This window comes from Tursiops truncatus, chromosome 8 (genome assembly GCF_011762595.2).
Source record: "Tursiops truncatus isolate mTurTru1 chromosome 8, mTurTru1.mat.Y, whole genome shotgun sequence".
Lineage (NCBI taxonomy): Eukaryota > Metazoa > Chordata > Mammalia > Artiodactyla > Delphinidae > Tursiops > Tursiops truncatus.
The window spans coordinates 55,406,273-55,426,238 of record NC_047041.1 but is presented as its reverse complement, the minus strand read 5'-3'; the positions used below and the strand labels follow the sequence as shown (position 1 = coordinate 55,426,238).

The 19,966-nt window shown below is 37.7% G+C and overlaps 1 protein-coding gene across 7 annotated transcripts in view; it reads left to right on the top strand.

Moving 5' to 3' along the window:
* The window catches only part of LOC101316208 (diacylglycerol O-acyltransferase 2), a 364,872-nt gene that overhangs the window by 213,815 nt on the left and 131,091 nt on the right, over nucleotides 1–19,966 (top strand). For all 7 annotated transcript variants that reach the window (XM_073808430.1, XM_073808431.1, XM_073808432.1 and 4 more), the window contains 3 exons: nucleotides 10,675–10,759; nucleotides 12,518–12,605; nucleotides 13,512–13,572. In XM_073808430.1, the coding sequence (XP_073664531.1) occupies nucleotides 10,675–10,759; nucleotides 12,518–12,605; nucleotides 13,512–13,572 (234 nt within the window). The remainder of the gene's footprint in view (nucleotides 1–10,674; nucleotides 10,760–12,517; nucleotides 12,606–13,511; nucleotides 13,573–19,966) is intronic.

Here is a 19,966-nt window from a genome sequence, read left to right as displayed (position 1 = left end):
AATTTCCTTTTCACAGACAAACCAAACAAAATTTTGAGTTATATAGTCAAGATTTCTTATAGCTCTGAGATTCTGGTTATCTTAGGAGATAGGATTGACAGAAAGGATAGGGATCTCTTCACCTTTTTTGGTGAATCTCTTTATTTTTTGAAGTTTTATGCTAATGATAAATTTCCCAGCAATGAAAGAAGAAAAGGAAAAAAAAGAAGATTCTCTGACCCAGATGTATCTATAGATGCCATTTGTTAACTGGAAAGCCTCCATTAGGTGGGAATGACCTATTGGAATTCTCTAATCAGCCATACTCAACTCCTATTTTACAGTCTTCGGTCTGTTTTGGTAAGCAAGAGCAGAAACTCATTCTGTAAGTGACATTGTGTGTAGAAGAGGTCAGAAGTGTCAGATTTCATCGCTCAGATCTGGGGAGAGAAACTCCTCTTGGTAATTTCAGTGAATAAAAAGTTTCGATCCTTTATTGCCACAATAAGAAATGATTTATATGAAGTTTCCATCAATTATGATAATTATGGTCATTTTGCAATAAATTTGAGTAATTAAGGTGAAATATATATATATATATATATATAAATATATATATGGTTTGTTCTGTTTAATTAGCTTCTGCTTGGTCAGTGAATTACTATGCTTATTTGGCCTGCATCTCAGATTAAAGAAGGATCACACAATATATTTAAATTGGTGCTTTCGCTTCTATCAAAAGGTTATAGATTTCTATTTGAACTTACAAAGACATTATTAAGCATTGTGCAACAATTTTCTCCTCATAGGTTCTAAGGTCACAAGTTGAAAAATTAGTTCTCACAGACCTTACAATTCAAGATATATTTATTACAAATGACGGCAAATTTAAATTTTATTCGTCTGTATACATGCTCTGATTTTCCTGGAGCCATCTGACAGGAATTCCTAAACAAATTTCCTTCAAAATTAATATCTGCCTTTCAAAATTTGGGGGACCTAAGGATAATTTTCCCCTGGGATTTATTAAAGTTTCTTTACTTTCAGTTGTTGGCCTGTATGCAGCTTGTGAAAGGCAGTAAAAGACAGACAGACAACTTGGTGGTGGGGCAGGCAAAGGTGGTTTCTAAGTAAACCTCAGATTTTCTTTTCAGAATGATTCATTTTCCATATATTTGTAACGATTTATTTCAGTAATATCTTAACTGGATTGTAAGAAAGTCAAACTGTCATATTTTAATCTCCCCCTCTCCCCCTATACTTGCCATGGAAAGTATAGATGTGTAGAAATAAGCCACCGGACAGAATTTTATTTTGGTTTGTCATCATTTTTTCTCTGCTTATTACCCAAAAGCATTGGAAGTAGCATTTACAAAAAATACATTTACAATTAGATGTTTTAACACAGAAGTAAAAGGAGATCGTTAAGGCATGTAAAGGATATAGGAAGGGCATTGATGTGTGTATGTACACGCGTGCCTTTGTCAGTTCATTTATTCATCATTTATGGAGCAGACAGAAGGAACCAGGCATTGTGTAAGATGTTAGAAACAGAATGACAGATGTGATGGTTATATGACAGAAACACATGGAGAGTACCATAGGAACACAGAAGATGAGCATCTGAAAATCAGAACACCATGTAAAGGAGGTGACACTTGAGCTGAGTCTAGGAGAATATGTAGTAGATAGCTATGGAGGGAAGGTGAGACTTTCCAGGTAGAGGGAACAGCTATACAGAGGCATGGAAGTAGAGTAGAGAATTTCAGGTAATTCCAGTAAAGCCTCAGCTAACCTTTGAGTAAAGGTCCCCAGGAGAGGCTAGAGAGGTAAATAACAACCTAATCATAAAGGAAGTTATGTCATAAAGTTTGGAGATCTATTGAAATAACTTAAGCAAATTTCTCAAAGACAAAAAGTAGATACAACTGTGTTGATGACTATAATATAGGAGATTAGACGTATGTTTTAGAAAATTCTCTTTGAAGAGTTAAGCATAGAGAATTGTCATGACAGAAGTTATTATAGTAATCTAAGCAGTACATAATTAAAATCTAAAACAGTTTGGAAATGTAAAGGGAGGAGGGAGTGTGTGGATTCAAGAGGTGTTTAATGATGGACTCTACTGTTAATGGTTTAGTGGATTGGAGGAGAGAAGGAGAGAGAAAAATTTAGATAGTTTCCAATTTCTGGTTTGGACAACTGGCCAGATAATTAACCATTCATCAGAACAAATATTGGAGGAGAAGCAGATGTTGGGGGAAAGGGAGAAAGGGGAAGAATCAAGACTTCCAATTTTGGATAATTACCTAATGGGTAAGATAGTAAACAAGAAACCAACAAATAAAGTAAATGTCAGATTGTGAGAAGGACTAGAAACAAGCTGTGGTGATAGAAGTTAACTGTGGGAGACCATTTTTACAAAGATTGCTCAGAAAAGGATGGTTTGAGGAGCTCAGTCTTGCAAGATAAGAATTGCTGGGGTAACAACAATGGGAACAGCACGTGAAAAGGCTTGGACATAGGAAGTGCCTGTATTGTAGGATAGAAAGGACGCCACTGTAGCTGGAACATAATTTGTAAGGAAGAGAGTAGCAGCATGACATGAGGTTGGAGAAGAAGGAATTCAAAGTGTAAGCGAAGATATTTGCCTTATCCATTGAACAGGAGGAGAAGGCTAAGAAAATGGCATGGAGGCTGCCGAGTTTCATATTAGGTTGTAGGTAGGATTATGAAGAAATCCTTCTATTATTTCAAGGTTTATGAGGTAAGGTAATTAATATATTGGACTTAGAGGAGGTTTAAGGATTGGGGGAATGTATGGAGTAGTCATCTCCAAGAATGAGAAAGCAGACTAAGGAGGAAATTGTAATAGGATTATTGGATGTGGTGCCTATTTGTGCTTTGTGGTTGTTATTTTTAAGGTAAAATCAATCAGGCTGGTTGTGTACTTTTCTCTCTCTACTTGGACCTTCATGGGAGCAGGTTGAGAAAATGCAAATATTCAGTAAAAGTGAAATTATCCCCATTTTACAGATGAGGAAAATGAAGTTCAGGGAACTTAACACTTGTTTAGAGTTGTGAAAGTAAAATTTAACCCAGATCTTCCTGATTCCTAAGTCCATGGGCTTTCCAGTATAGTACACTTCCTCCCATAGGATCTGCCTATTGTTTTTAAGCATTAAATTAACTCTGACCTTCTTAGCTGTCAAGCCAATTGTGTAGAGTTATGAAAGGTATCAGTGCTTCCCTTTGCCTGTTACAAGGAAGTATATCAGTTCTTTAGGGAGAAAAAAATCTTCTCTTGGCACCAAATTCCAAGAGGAATTTAGCATGCAGTTTCTTATGTGCTAGATATTAGATATCATAATGAAATACAGTCAATTGCAAATTTTTGCAAAAGTTACAGCAAGAAATATCTATTAACCCTTGAGAACGGGAGCATCATAAATCATAGTACAGAAAAGGCATTTCTGTGGGGAGAAAAACTAAAATAGTCGAAGTATATTGCTTTCTGGTCGTCTGCCTTGATGTAGAAAGCTCAGAAGAATGACAATTTATTGGTTTTAACTGTAATTTTGACAGGAGCTGGCCACTGGCCAGTCTGAGACCAAACTCTCGGTGAGAGGGAGCCTAAAGAGTCTGTGTTTTGTTTAGTTGATTGAAACAAGATTCATATTCTTCAGCTATTCAATTTATAGGAGACAGCATTGACATTTGGTTATTAAAATTAAAGTGTCTGACTTGAGTTCTTGCTGAACAGAGGGGGGCCATGGTGTATCATGGATAGGGCCAAGGGTTTCAGAAAGCAGTTTTGAAGTATGGTAAACCAAGCCATGTATTTGCTTTCTCTCCCTCTCAATGACTCATTGATATGATGATAAAGATACATGCATAAAAAATAAGTCCTTGGTGATGGTGAAAATACAAGAGGATGCCATTGGAATAGCAAAGATTTTTGACATAGTTCTCAAAGACACAAAGTAGATAGAATTGTATTGATGAATAAACTAGAGCAGAGGAAAACTGCAACCTGGAATACAGTGGAAAAGGCTGCAGTGAGAGTTTCTGGTAGAGCTCTCAGATACCTCAACTTGCAATTCCCAGGTATGGAAATCAGGAATGATGGAGCAATAATTAGGGTAACTGGGCCTACTGGCCCATTTTCTTTCCTTTGTGAATTTGGGGTAACTTCCTATAACATTTGCTCCAAATGCTTTCTAAACATAATGGATTCCTGACCTGGTTAGGTTCCGTGGTATGAGATTTTGGCATAGAAATGTAGAGCAAAGCCTGACTGAGGAATTTTACAACCAACCCAGAGGGAAGACATGAAAGGCAGCTCTACTCAAGAGTGAAATACCCTAAAGTAACATAATCCCAAAGTAAACTTCTCCTTACTTGATAGTGATTTAAAGTAAAGGTACTGCCTTCTCCCAGCATATATACCTTGAAGGAACGCTAATTGTCAGCAAGAACTGCCCACTTACGCTGAGCTGCCATTCAGGGGTGAAGCCTTTTATGTAAATAAATCTTTATAGCTTCAAAGGAAACCTGCATTATTACCTATGCTAACCAATCTAATCACTTATTCATGGATTTAAAGGGAAAACCAAGCGTCATCAGATATTTGAGGAAAACACTATGAATTAGACCAGGTTGAACAAACAGAATAGCTGACCTAAAAGAAACAGAAAATACAAAGCACAGAGAAGAGCTTTAAAAAAACTTAAATTAATATCCTCAGATTTGACTTCCAGCCTCTGGGATGTAGAAAGGTGGAAGGAGCATCACTTCCACACTAACAACAAGAGAAAACTGGATAATGTACAAAATTATAACTTTTCTTGAATCTATCCAAGTACTAAGATTTCAAGGCAACCAATCCCTAGGGGAGGGAAAGTATCACTGAGAAAGCCCAGGACACAGAGTATGTCCTGGTTTAACCAGGACAACAGAGGAACTCCCTCCCTTCCTCCCCAGCCAGGCTAGAAAGCACAGAATAACAAGTCACTGTAGGCGGAGAGGCAAGAGAATGGGGAGACACCCTTACTTAGGTGCTGGTTCACAGGGAATACCTAAATCTGGGAATAGTATAGTGTCATTGAGAAAACACCTCTGTCAGACCATCTTCACCATTACCACCAATGCCGCCACCACCCCCGAAAAGGGAAAAATTAGAGGCAATTTGAAGGATGTGATGCACTGAAGGTAATCATGGCAGCAACGGAACCCAAATCCAGCTCGGTTTGATTGTATTGACTCATTCCTTCAAATTAACAGAAGAAGAAGCATGTCTTTTTCTTTCTCTGTTGCCCTGCAAATGATGTTCAGTATTAAATCAAAATTTTTGAGACCAAAAAAAAAAAAGCAAAACCAAAACAAGACAAAAAACCATCACTACCATTACCAACACCACCACCAACAACAAAAGGTTGACAGGAGAAGAAATTAACAGAAAAAGACTTCAGAGATGACTTAGATGTTGGGACTGTCAGAGAGAGTATTTAAAATAACTATGGTTAATATGCTTCAGAATTTTGTGGAAAGGTGGATAACGTACAAGAACAGATGGCGAATTTCAGCTGAGAGGTGGTGGAAACTGTAAGAAACAGTCTAATGGATAGACTGTAAACCAAAAACACAGTAATGAGCTGAAGAATGCCTTTGACAGACACATTGGTAGATTCAACACAACTGAGGAAAGAATCATTGAACTTGAAGATAGGTCAATAGAAATTACCCAAACTGAAGTGCAAAGAGACTCTTTCACATAAAACTAAGTTATTTCATTATCAGCTGTCTTATACTTTAAGAAATAATAAAGGAAATTCTTCAGCAGGAGAAACATGATACCATACAGAAACTTAGCTCTACACACAAAAATTGAGAGCTCCAGAAATGGTTGAAAGGAAGATATTATAAAGAAATTTTTTTCTTATTTTTAATTGCTCTAAAGACTGTTGATTTTTTTAATGCAAAAATAATGTTTTAGAGTTTATAACATGCATAAAGTAAAATTTATGAAGTATTTTACGAGTGGGGGAGGGAAGAGTTGGGAGTGTACTGTTGTCAGGATTTTATACTTTACATGAGGTGGTATAATTTTATTTGAAGGTAAACTGTTATTAATTTAAGTTATATATTGTAAACTCTGGGGCAACCACTAAAAATTTTAGAGGGAGGTAAGAATGAGCTGATAGTGAAGAAAGAGGAAGTCATAAAAAAAAATCCAAAAGCATAGAAAAAGAGGGATAAAGAAACAATAAATGTAACGGAACATTGAGAAAACAGCTAACAAAATAGTAGTTTTGTTGCGGTACACGGGCCTCTCACTGTTGTGGCCTCTCCCACTGCGGAGCACAGGCTCCGGACGCGCAGGCTCAGCGGCCATGGCTCACAGGCCCAGCCGCTCCGTGGCGTGTGGGATTCTCCCAGACCAGGGCATGAACCTGCGTCCCCTGCATCGGCAGGCAGACTCTCAACCACTGCGCCACCAGGGAAGCCCAAGATGGTAGTTCTTAATCTAAATGTATCAATGATTATATTAAGTGTAAATGTTCTAAATACCTCAGTTAAAAAAGAGATTGTTCAGATTTTATAAAGATAAAAAAAAAGACCCAACTAAAGCCTATCTACAAGAAACACACTTCTAATTTAAAGTTATAGATAGATTAAAGGTAAAAGAATGGAAAAAATGCACTATGCAAATACCAACCAAAAGAAGGCCAAAGTGGCTCTAGTAATATCAGGCAAGGTAGACTTCAGAACAATGAATATTACCTGCAATAAAGAGGGATATTACATTATGGTGAAGAGGCAAATTCATGAAAAGATGTAACAATTCTAAATATGTATGAATATAACAACCAAACATATATATATGTGTGTGTGTGTGTGTGTGTTTGTGTGTGTATATATATATATATAAATCAAAAACTGATGGAACTGAAAGGAGAAATGGCTAAATGCACAATTATAGTTGGTAACCGTAACACTAATATCTCAGTAATTTATAGAACAAGTAGAGAGAAAATCAGTAAGGAGAGAAGACATTAACATAATCAACTAACTTGACCTAATTAACAGTAGAATACCAGCAGAATATACATTTTTTCAAGTACATATGGAATATTTAGTTAGGCCATATTTGGTGTCATAAAACAAATAAATGCAAAATAATCAAAATGATGCAAAGTATTGTCTCTCACCAAAACAGAAATAGCTAGAAATCACTGACTGAAAGATATCTGGAAAACTCTTAATATTTTGAAATTGTACAACAAACACACACACACACATATACATACCATGGGTCAAAGAAGAAATAACAAGGAAAATTGGAAAATATTTTGATGTGAATGAAAATGAAAATATATCAACATTTTAAGGGATGCATGCTTAGAGGAAATTTGTATCATTTGATGCTTATACTATACTAGAAAAGAAGAAAGGCCTTCATTCAATAACCTAAGCTTATACCTTAACTAGAAAAGAAGAGCAAATTAAACCCAAATCAGGCAGAAGGAAGGATATAATCGAGGACAGAAATCAGTCAAATTGAAAACAAAAAGAGAGTAGAGAATGTCAATGAAACTAAAAGGTGTCCTTTGAAAAGATCAATAAAATTGATAATCCTCTAGCCAGACTGACTGAGTAAAAAGAGAGAAAGCGTGAATTACCAGTATCAGGAATGAGAGAGGGGATATCACTACAGATCCTGCAGCAATTAAAGTAAATAAGGTAATATTTTGAATAACATGATCGTAGTATGTCAGAAGGGCACTGGAAGAAGGCTGAAGGCTGGTCAAATCTGGGACCACTTGAGCACCAAAATAATTAAATCCAGTAATGAATTATAAATCTTTGAAAAATAAAAGAGAATTCATGATTCCATACTGATAATAGATAGCTAATGGAGAAGGAAGGGCTCTTGCTTAGAGAAGAATGCTGAATGCTGACTGATAAGTATGGAGGAAGTACTGGAGTTGGAATATTATTTTGCAACCATAGTAGTAAAAATTGATTCAAGCAGAAGACACCAATCAATGCTAAATCTGCGGAGCCTGTGCTCCGCAGTGCGAGAGGCCACAACAGTGAGAAAGTTAGATGAGAAGCGGGATATATCCATGGTCTTAAAGATGGATATCATTGCTTCTATATGTAATATCCTTAGGAGGACACAACACCAATCATGCAGTATTCAGGCTGGTAATATATAACTTGAACAACATGTAAAGAGCTTGAGCACATCATTGCCTCAATGTTACTACTTCCTATGAAGTGACTTTTGGAACTTAGGTTGAGTTTTCTGAGGTATCTTGAAATACTTCGTTCTTCTCTACCTGAGCCTAATTAAACCAGCCTCACTCAGTTTTGTTCCAGAGACCACCCGGTGACCAATGAGGCGTATTACCTTTTAACGGAAAAATGAACCTGATACGTGTTGGAGAGATGTTGCCAGTCTGTGTTCTAAAGCCTTAGTTCTGTTAAAGCCTGTGGGAAAACCATAGCCTTTCACGAGACCTTTTTCTGGGTTTGGATCTACTCTTTTACTTTTTATTTGGAAATTATTTTGGACTTACAGAAAAATTGCAAGAATAAGAGTACAGAGAACACTTACATTCTTCACCCAGATTTACCTATTGTTAACTTTTTACCCCATCTGTTAGCTGGCTGTGTATTTTTAAATTTTGTTTTCCTTCTTTGTTTTGCAAGGGTTTTTGTTTTTGTTTTCTTTTTGGTCGTGTGATATGTTCTAAAGACATTCAAAGCTAAAGAGGGTGCATACATTTGCATTTTGAGACCCAGATCTGTCTTGGCCCATTTGTGATTTCACTAGAATTGAGGCAGCCTTTTATCTGGGATGAAGAATAACATTGCAAATTTGTATAGTGGTGGAAGAATTCATGTGCTTTCTGGTAAAAGTGCATTGGGTGAGGGGTAGAGGTTGTCCACCCAAGTGTCTTCTGAAATCATTGAGGGATTATCTCAATGCTATCTATTATCAATATGGAAATCTTGTGAGGAATTATATTGGGGCTAAAGAAGATAAGTGGTATTCCTTGATTAAGTTCTGTTTGGGGAGCAGAGTTAACAACTTACTGGTCATTTAAATACAGTTGAGAGAGAAGAGCAGGGTGCTTAGACATATGTTGATAAAATTACTTAGGTTGGTGAATTTAGTTCTAAGGTCCAAACTGTATTTTGATCAATTAACCTACTTCTTGTTCCTCCCTAGATGTGCGGAAGAGTTTAGGGCACCTTTTCCTGTTAGATCACAGTTCATGAAACTAAGCTTCTTTTTTTTTTTCTTTTTTTTGGCTGCGTTGGGTCTTCATTGCTGCATGCCGGCTTTCTCTAGTTGCTGTGAGCGGGCTTATTGCGGTGGTTTCTCTTGTTGCAGAGCACAGGCTATAGGCACACGGGCTTCAGTAGTTGTGGCTCACGGGTTCTAGAGCACAGGCTCAGTAGTTGTGGCACACGGGCTTAATTGCTCCGCAGCATGTGCGGTCTTCCCAGACCAGGGATTGAACCCGTGTCCCCTGCATTGGCAGGCGGATTCGTAACCACCATGCCACCAGGGAAGTCCCTAAGCTTCTTTTTAATATCTAGAACTTAGTATGTCAGGATCTAAGACTGTTTTTCTGTGTTTCAGGACCTTTGGAATTTCCTGAGACAGGCTCATTTTCTTAGAGTAGGAAGATGTAAAAGGATTTTATGATCACATGAATGAAAATGGAAGTTCCAAAGTTGATATAAATACAAAAGACCAGACTTATACACAAATATTAATCATTGCAATGCTAAAGCAATCCTGTAGTGGAATTGAGGTATTGGGGTATCAGTTAAAATGTGTAATATTCTTTTAATTCACATCTATGGAGTTAAATTTTACAAGCCATTAAACATTGTAACTCAGACTATCTGTCAACATGTAAAAATGCTTGAGACATAATTTGGAAAAATCAGAATACACCTTTCCTGCACACTGTGATTGTAACTAAAACTACTTATGTATATGAATAAGATGAAACTTCATAAAAAACTTAATATTGATGAACTATATTGTAGTAGTCAATATGCGGGTAATTTTTCCTGCTCTACTTTTTATACTTTCAGTAATGTTATATAGCATTTGCAGTTAAAAACAAATTAACCACCTTTTTAGAAAAAATTAAGCTTTACTTTTTAGTGCAGTTTTAGGTTCATAGCAAAATTGAACAGAAGGTACAGATTCCCCATATACTCCCAACCGCCCACCTGTGCAAAGCTTCCCCCACCAAAGTGGTACATTTGTTACAATTGATGAACCTTTAGTGAATCATCCTTAACACCCAGAGTCCATAGCCAGTTTTTTAAAAAATGAAGTTGTCTGAATTTTGAAAATTGCATCCGGGTTTCTTCGTCAGTGACCCAGAAATCTGTAGGCAGAGAATCCTAGACTCTTACTCTTTGACTCCTGCTAGAAGCTGTATAAAAATGGAAGCAACAACAACAACAAAAAAAGGAAGCAATAGGAAGTTTATTCTCATTAATCCCCCCAGAAGTCCTCCAACCCCAACCCATTTTACCTTTTAACTTTTTTTATTTCCCTCTCACAGTCAGGGGACTGGGCTCTGCCTGTTTGGTTGTGACTGGGCAGTCCTGTCTGCAGTGTTCCATCTGGAATTGTCTCCTTTCGTCTCTCTCTAGGAAGTGCATTTTCGGCTGAGCACCTCAAGCTTCAACTCCAGAAGGAATCCCTAAATGAGTTGAGGAAGGAGTGTACTGCGAAAAGGTAAATGGAACACTGAGAATGGTTGTTATGAGTGTCGAGTTTACTTTGAAGAGAGGATTTGGAAAAGGAGTATTTTTAAAGCTGCCGGTATTAGTACCAGTTAATATGTTCAATGCCACTTTCACTTGTTCAACACCTACTGTGCTAGAGTCGGTTATGAGACCTCCTAGTATGTAGTCAGAATCGGAAGCATGGACACTGTTCTAGATTTCAGGGCCACAGCACTGTGACTTAATGTTTGAATCTCCTCCTCTTCCTGTCTTCTACCTTTAGTGCAGCTTACAGTTTTTCTTCAGTAACTCCTTCAGACTGCTGTTAGCTCTCTTGGCTGACCTCAACAGCTCCCAGGTTCTCTCTCTAACATCAGTCTCTCCAGTTTTCAGTTCATCCTCCATGTTGCTAGCAGACTTCTCCTAAAATACTTTTTTTTTTTTTTTTTTTGCGGTGCGCAGGCCTCTCACTGTTGTGGCCTCTCCCCTTGCGGAGCACAGGCCCCGGACGCACAGGCTCAGTGGCCATGGCTCACGGGCCTAGCCGCTCCGCGGCATGTGGGATCTTCCCGGACCGGGTCACGAACCTGTGTCCCCTGCATTGGCAGGCGGACTCTCAACCACTGCGCCACCAGGGAAGCCCTCCTAAAATACTATTTTACCATAATTTTTTCTCTTCTGAAGAACCAATGGTGATTGTTTTGCCTCACTGTCAAATAACCTTCAATAAAATGGCCCCATACAGCTGTAGCTAATTGCAGTCGCTCCGTGACATTCATTTAACAAATGCTAATAGTTTTTCCCGGTATTTTTTCCAGCACATGCTTAACTTGTTACCACCTCTGATCTTTTCCTCATCTTCACTCACTTTTCCTAGAAAGTCATCCCATCCTGCATTTTTCTTTAAGAAACCTTAGCAATTGAGAAACCTGAAAAGAACCTTGGAGATCATCTAATCCTCTCAGTTTGCAGATAGGAAAGCAAAGCTCTGGAGGTTACTCTGTCCATTTCACTAGGAAAGCAGGACTAAATCCCTTTAAGTCTTCAGTGCTCTTTGCATTGTACTACTTTAGATTCCACTTTGACCTACTGTTTCTCCTAAATTACCTCCTTTTTAATTGTTGACACAGCTGAGCAGGTAATATGCTCTACGGGTATTTTAGCTGTTGGTCATGTTTCTTAAATAGTTCAAGAAGAGCTACATCATCTCATGCCACAGCTTTTTGCTTTGTCCTTTTCTTATTCTGTTATTTTTGTAATATGGCAGCAGGTTATTTTTTGAGGTAGTTATAACATCTGTAGTTGTAAATGAAAATAGAATACTTTTTTGAGGAAATACCATATGGATATTTCCTAAAAACAAATTGGCCTCAGGTTAAATGAGACCTTGGTCAGCTTACTGAGCCTCTCTAAATCTTGTTTTCTTGTTTGTACAATGGGTATAGTAATATCAACCGAGTAAGTTGTTGTAGTAATTAAAGCCATTTGTGAAGCTCCTGGCATGTAGTAGTAGGTGCCCAGCCAGTGATTTTGTACGTTTCACATCTCTTAGCCTGGTGCTGGACACGTAAAATAGGCCTCAGTACAGTTAGCTTGATTGATAGTATTTAGTGATAGGTCATGACTCACGTTAGCTATTATTCTTGCTTCTACTTCTGTGGCCCAGTACAGACCATTAATCTTTCTCTGCATCAGTTAGGTGGAAATAACTGTGAGAAAGCATGCAAGCATGTTTTTTTTAACAAATGTGCTTTTTTTCCCTCATTAGAGAACTCTTTCTGAAGACTAATGCCCAGTTGACAATTCGTTGCAGGCAATTACTATCTGAGCTTTCCTACATTTACCCTATTGATTTGGTAAGTTTCAAATTTTCTAGGGAAAAAAAAAATTTTTTTTAAGATGATTTCTGTTTGAAATTTTCTCTCAAAGCAAAAACTCATTGCTCTAGTCTTAATCATATGCTCTGTCATGATTCATTCAGAAGCTAATATTTATTTAAAAAGTAGATTTGGAATTAGTTGGCATTAGGTTCCACCATTTGATTTTTTTTCTATCAGTTTGGTGGTGGGGTGCACTCATCTTCATCTGAAAGAATGCCAAATTATTTCTGGTTTCTTTAGGACCTTTTCACTCAACCAAATTATCAGCTTTCACCATATCTGACACATAGATGCAGATACACATGCATTGCTTTAAAAATATAACGGCTAATTACTTTATATTTATTAGTATTACCTAAGATATTCTTGAGGTAACTGTCAGGATATTAAGTTTCTGAATCTGGTTTCTTAGAGTAAATACAAATGTAACTGGTTAGGATTTTTTTTAGAGAACTAAATCTGCTAGATTTGGTGGTTTTGTTTTCTTTTTAATGAAGAGAGACTTAAAAGACTAATTTTCTGAGAGGAAACCTAATAGGATTTTAGGTTGCTCACAGAATCTTGTTAATTCTACTTAAAAATTTTCATTTATAGCTATGAATTGGTCAAACGATAGTTTTACGATTAAAATTTGACACGGTTTTTTGCTTAGATATGATGTTTTAAATGTTTATAGTATAGAGAATTTGAAGTGTATATCAATGTACAGAACAGTATAATAAATCATCATGTACTCATCATTCAGCTTCAACAGTTTGGTTAATAATTTGAGTCTATGGCAGTATTGTCTTTGAATTAATACTGATGTAAATTTTTTAGATTTAGAACTTCTTTGCTTTATACATAAACAAAATTAATTTCATTCTTTGGTTGTATTTACAGAATGAGCATAAGGATTACTTTGTATGTGGTGTCAAGTTGCCTAATTCTGAGGACTTCCAAGGTATTTTATGTCTTATACTTCTAAGGATTTGGTATAATGTATGGGTATGTTGCAGGGAAAAAGAGAGATAGCTTGAAATGTTGGTTGCCTGGCACTTTATCCAGAAGGGTTTCTGGACCTTCTGCCCCTTTCCAATTGTAAGTATATAGAGTCAGATTCCCTGATGGAAGACTTAAGAGGATATTTGGTCTAGTCATGAAAAAACAAAAAAATTGTTGAACTTTCTATTTGAAAGTTAAAAGAAAATACTTTTTGAATGAGCTTTAAGAAAATCAGACAGTAGGATTCTCAAGAATACTAATAATATCCCTGTCCTTTTGGTTTGATTTTTCATGAAAAATTTGTGTTGGGAGCAAAGCAATAAACATTAATTTGTTCTATTTAGAAAACCATATTTCTGCTGATGTAAAATGTATTTGAAAATTTAATTTTGTGACATTCCCACCCCCGTAGGTTAAACTTGTTATACTGTCATTTCTGTCCTCTTTTAACTAAAATAAATTTACATTAAAGATGTTATAGATATGATTCATAGTAATTGCTATATTTAAAAATATTTTTCCTAATCCCTTTACCAGTATGCCAGAGAAAAGAACTTATTTTATTTGGCATATTGGTTAGAAAGATTACTTTTATTGTTAGCAAAGTGGGTTCTTTTCTCCTAGTATAAACAATGCTTTGAGGACTGTTAAGTAGTTGTGTAGATTATTCCCAAAGCTAGCACATTAATCTATTTGGGAATAAGTTATTCAAGAAGAAAGCATTACTAGTTCTGATTGGGACTTTCTTCCATTTCCCTATAAAGAAAATGTTGTTATTTGTGGTCCTTTAACATTTAAGACTGTTTTAATATATTACCTCCTTTGTCCTTTACAACAAGACTTACAAGTAGTTGGGACATAAGAAGAGTGATACAAATGAACCTAGCTATGAAACAGATACAGAATCAGGGACACAGAGAATAGACTGGTGGTTGCCAAGGGGGAGAGGAGTGGGATTTTGGGATTAGCAGATGCAAACTGGTATATATAGAATGGACAAACAACAAGTTCCTACTGTATAGCACAGGGAACTATATTCAGTATCCTGTGATAAACCATAATGGAAAAGAATATGAAAAAGAATGTAAATATATGTATAACTGAGTCACTTTGCTATATAGCAATAATTAATACAACATTGTAATTCAACTATACTTCAATAAAAAATAAATTAAAAAAAAAAGGAAGAGTGATTAAAACAGGAATGGGAAGACCTATGTTTGAGTCCTGGTTCCCCTTCTAGAAACCATCTATTTTGGAACAAGTCATCTAAGCTTTGAGTTGATTTTCTAATTGATAGTATGAGCACATTAGTTCATGTACTACCTGTTTTACATGATTGTTAAGATTTTATTTAAGGGCAAGACATTTTGCCTTATAAGGAAGGTGGTATAATCTCATTTTACAATGTGTAAATGAGCTATTTAGTGACTTGCATGAGACCACAAAAGCTAAGCAATGATCTTGCTGGGATTTGTCTGGTTTCCACTGTACAGTGTTCCCTCTAATCTCTGTAAGTCATACAGATGTGCTTTGGTGTTAATTTTAGGTGTTACTTTTATGTTATCATGTCTTGAAGCTCATGACACATCTTTTCCCCCATTCTTTCATTCCTTCGCTTATTTAATAAACCTATTAAGTACCTTGAGCCCTGTGTCAGGTTGCAGGGATACAGAATATTCATTTATTGAAAAAAATATCAGTTGAGCACCTGAATGCCAGACACTGTGCTGTGTTTTGAGGATATAATGATGGAAAAAGCAAATATATTCTCTTCTTTCATGGAGCATACAACCTATTGAGGGAGACAGGCAATAAACAAGAAAATAAGTATTTAAAAAGTGTTTAATAAAGGAATACACTATCTTAGAGAATAGGGGAACCTACTGTAGATAAAGCAGTCAGAGAAGACCTGTCTGAGGAGGAACATTTAACCCAAAATCTGAAGGCTGAAAGGAACCAACTACACTACAGCTGGGGGAGGAGCATTCTTAGAAGAGGGAGCGGTCATGATGGAGGATATGGAGGAATGGGCTTGATATATCTGAAAAAATTCAGGGTGAGGGACATGGGAGAAGATACCTGTATTTTGGGCAGATCATGTAATCTCTCAGAGCTTAATTTCTTCACCTGTAAAATGAGGTAATATTTACATCTTAAGTTCATTGTGATGATTGACTGAGATTGCATTTGAAAGGGCTTTTCATATAGAAGCCACTCAATAAATGTAACTGGAATTAGTTGCAAGAGAGAGGAAGGAAGGAAGGACAGAAAAGACCAGAGCAGCCCTGTGTAGCTGGAGCATAGTGAGAAAAGGGAAGAGTTCCATCAGAAGAGGTAAGAGAGTCAGCCAGGGCCTTGAGGCCACTGGAAGGAGTTTCTATTTTATTCTCAGTGGAGTGGGAAACCCCTGAAGGGCTTCAAGAAGGGGGATGATATGAGTTGATTTATGTTTTTTAAAAGTCACTCTGGCTGCTAAATACAGAATGATCTGAGAGGCGGCAACAAGAGAAGCAGGGCTATCGGTATTGGAGTATCACCTTAATTCGTTCTGGGATGTTTCTTGATTCTATTTTTGTTTTCTGGAGGTGATTTATTTCCTAGTTTTTCCTAGCTTTTGTTTGCTATCTATACTTAGTATGCCCAACAAGCTGAATACATTCCTTCTTCCCTTAAAAAAGTTAGTTTAGCTTTCAAGCGCAGTTTTTACTGCTAAAACAATGAAATGGGAGATAAAATGAAATAAATATTTAATTCTACTCTAAGGCCCTGTTTACTACCCATGACTCCTAGGAATCAGAAATTTTAAGCAGCACATATGGTAGTATTGGACTTTAAAATCTTACGTTGGCATTCTGTAAGGCACTTCCAGGTACTAAATTTACTGAGTGCCTTGTGTGTGTCATTTACGGTGTCAGGTGCTGGGAGTATACAAAGGGGACCAAGGCATTGATCCCACCTCCATGAAACTTCAGTCCACTTGAGGTTAACGAGGCACTTAGAAGTTTATACCAGGTACATGGGACTCAGAGAGTGGGAATAATCAGGTCTGTCAGGAGGGAATCAGGAAAATCTTTATAGAGAAGATGATACCTGAGGTATTTTAAAAGATGAAATAGTATTCCCCTTTTGAAAGAAGGATGGGACATTTTAGGTTCGGTGAGTAGAAATATGGTAACATGGAACATCATACATGATGCTGTCTTGTTTATTTAATTCTCACCACTGTGAGAATTAATTCCTTCTGTGAGGGAAAGAGTTATACTCAACTTTTTTTTTTTTAAAGACAAGAAAATTGCAGCTCAGAGAGATTAGTTAATTTTTCCGAAGACTCATACTAGCCAGTGGCAGAGCTAAAATCATCCCTGGTCGGCCTGATTTTAAGGTCCATATTATTCCTGTCATGATGCAGTTTTCTTCCTTGTTTTGAATAATAACCTCTTCCAGACTTCTGACAACTTTTAGTGTTCTGTAGCAGCTGCATTCTTAGTAAGACTCTAGTGAGAGAACTCTAAACCGGTTATTCTGTTATATTCATGAGATTTTGCTGGGATAGACTTTACATTGTATGGCTTGATACTGTTGGGGAAACTCCTCCATAGTGACCCAACACTTATTGTGCTCTTCTCCTCTTCTAACTGGGTAAGTTTCAGTTAGAGTATTCCAGAGAGACTGGGACACAACGGGAGAAAATTGTCCAGTGAAGGGTATTCATTTGAGTTCCATTGACTGAGACATTTCTCATCCAAAAATAAAAAAAAAAAAGAAAACTGTTTGTGTGTGTTTTTAAGTAATCCATAACATGAGAGCCTTTCGTGGTAATGAGACCCAGATTTCCTTCTGTGTCTGTATCCCTTCATACAGGCATGATTTCTTGGAAAGGAGAGTCCATATGTCAAACAGTGTCTCATTGAGAACATGGAATGATTCCATAGATGCTGTGGCAATGATTAGAGTCTTAAATATTTTGTCCTGTCTGGATCAGTGGGTGCATGGTTCCTTACCAAATCAGCTGCCTCAGTGATTGGGAAGGCAGGATGGTAAGAGCTTTTAGATCACTTATTGTACTTGGATGCATTTGAATATTAATAGTTTGTCCAACATATAAGTCAGAGGGACATTTGAATGAATTTATAATGTTGTCATGGCCATTGTGGGTTTGTGGAATCTATTATCATAACAATTACATAAAAGATTTAATTATAAAAATTACTGCAGCCCCGAGTAGATACCTACATTTAAAAAACAAACCAGGGCTTCCCTGGTGGCGCAGTGGTTGAGAGTCCGCCTGCCAATGCAGGGGACACGGGTTCGTGCCCCGGTCCGGGAAGATCCCACATGCCGTGGAGCGGCTGGGCCCGTGAGCCGTGGCCACTGAGACTGCGCGTCCGAAGCCTGTGCTCCGCAGTGGGAGAGGCCACAACAGTGAGAGGCCCAAAAAACCAGAAATATTTATTATGAGGAAACTGCAGAATTTTGTTGTTTGTAAGCCCCTTAAAACATTGTTTTAATAAGGGCTTTTTCACTTACCTGAGTCTACAGTTTATTCCTGTTCCTCCCTGAACCCTCCCACTCCCCCTCTAACTTCTTTTCACCAACAGACCTATCATCTGTGACCTTTCTAACCCCCAGAGCAGCATAAGGAATACAAGCCTCTGCTCTGCATTAGGTGTTAGGGGCGTCATTAATGCTTACTGGAAAAGCACACCCCAGAGAGCCAGGTTTTGGCTTTGGCAGGTAAAAAGCCTTTTAGATCTTGGAATGCTGGAAACCTTAAACCTTTTGGTTTTTTTAGCTAAAGTGATTGGCAACAGAATGTGACATCTGAGGTTTCGTGGCCAGCAATAGCCATGATTAACCACATGAGCTCACATTTTCCCACTGGAGGTACAGTGGTCTTGGGGTGATGAAAGTGACTTCCCTACCAGGAGGTGGTTTTCCTTTTGAGGGTATTGGAATACCCTTGGGCCCTGTAATGCCTTACCCGTGGTCCTTTTAAAATGCTTTTTAATATAAAACTTCAATATTGGAAATCCAACACCACAGTGTTTAACTGCGAGGCTGTGACAGAGCACTATGGCCTGGAATAGGAAACAACCTAGGGTTTTTAATGGGTGGAGTGGGGAGTCTTGTGGTGGAAACAATGGTGAGTGTGAACAACTAGAATCAAAACTGATTTCCAGTATTACCCAGTTTTCCGTTTTTGCTATTTCTTTTTGGTTTTTGATGTACATATATAAGATTCTCTTAGAGATGCCCTTTTATGTTTAAATTTAATCAAAATTGTTTTTTGTTGTTGTTGTTTTTGTTTTTGTTTTTTTTGCGGTACGCGGGCCTCTCACTGTTGTGGCCTCTCCCATTGCGGAGCACAGGCCCTGGACGCACAGGCTCAGCAGCCATGGCTCACGGGCCCAGCCGCTCCACGGCATGTGGGATCTTCCCGGACCGGGGCACGAACCCGTGTCCCCTGCATCGGCAGGCGGACTCTCAACCACTCTGCCACCAGGGAAGCCCTGTTTTGTTTTTAATTAATTAATTTTATTTATTTATTTTTGGCTGCTTTGGGTCTTCGTTGCTGCATGCAGGCTTTCTCTAGTTGCGGCGAGTGGGAGCTGCTCTTCGTTGCAGTGTGCAGGCTTCTCATTGCGGTAGCTTCTCTTCTTTAAGCTGCACAGGCTCTAGGTGCACAGGCTTCAGTAGTTGTGGCGCACGGGCTTAGTTGCTCCGCAGCATGTGACATCTTCCCGGACCAGGGCTCAAACCCGTGTCCCCTGCATTGGCAGGCAGATTCTTAACAACTGCGCCATCAGGGAAACCCACAAAATTGTTTTGATTATTGGAAGGAGATGGTGTTAGAAGACCAGTTTCCGTTCTTTTAATATATATGTGGATGTAGTCCTCGAAATAGGCAAACTTAATTCTTTAGTATTACCCTTTTAGTAATACGGAAAACTGGAGATGCTTGAGTGTTTAGCTTTGGATAGATTTTTTAAACTATAGTTTGCACTTGACCTATTTTGGGCAGGCTAACTGAGAGGCATTCTGATTTTTGCAAGTTTTCAAATCCTTTTCTGTCAGGTCACATACGAAAGGAAAAGCTTACTTACTGTAAGTACTTACTGTACAGTAAGCTTACTTACTGTAAGTTCTTACGGTTCTTACTGTAAGAGCTTACTTACTGTAAGTTCTCTTTTTCTTCCTCTCCCCTCAAAAGAAGGTTCTGAAAGACCAAGTCCTTTTACTGATAGAAATATTTTAAATTTGATAAGCCCTATTCTTTAGAGAAAGCAGGAGGCAGGATTCAGCAACATCTGATGGAACTCACCATCCCAGCTGTGCTTCCAGGGATAAAT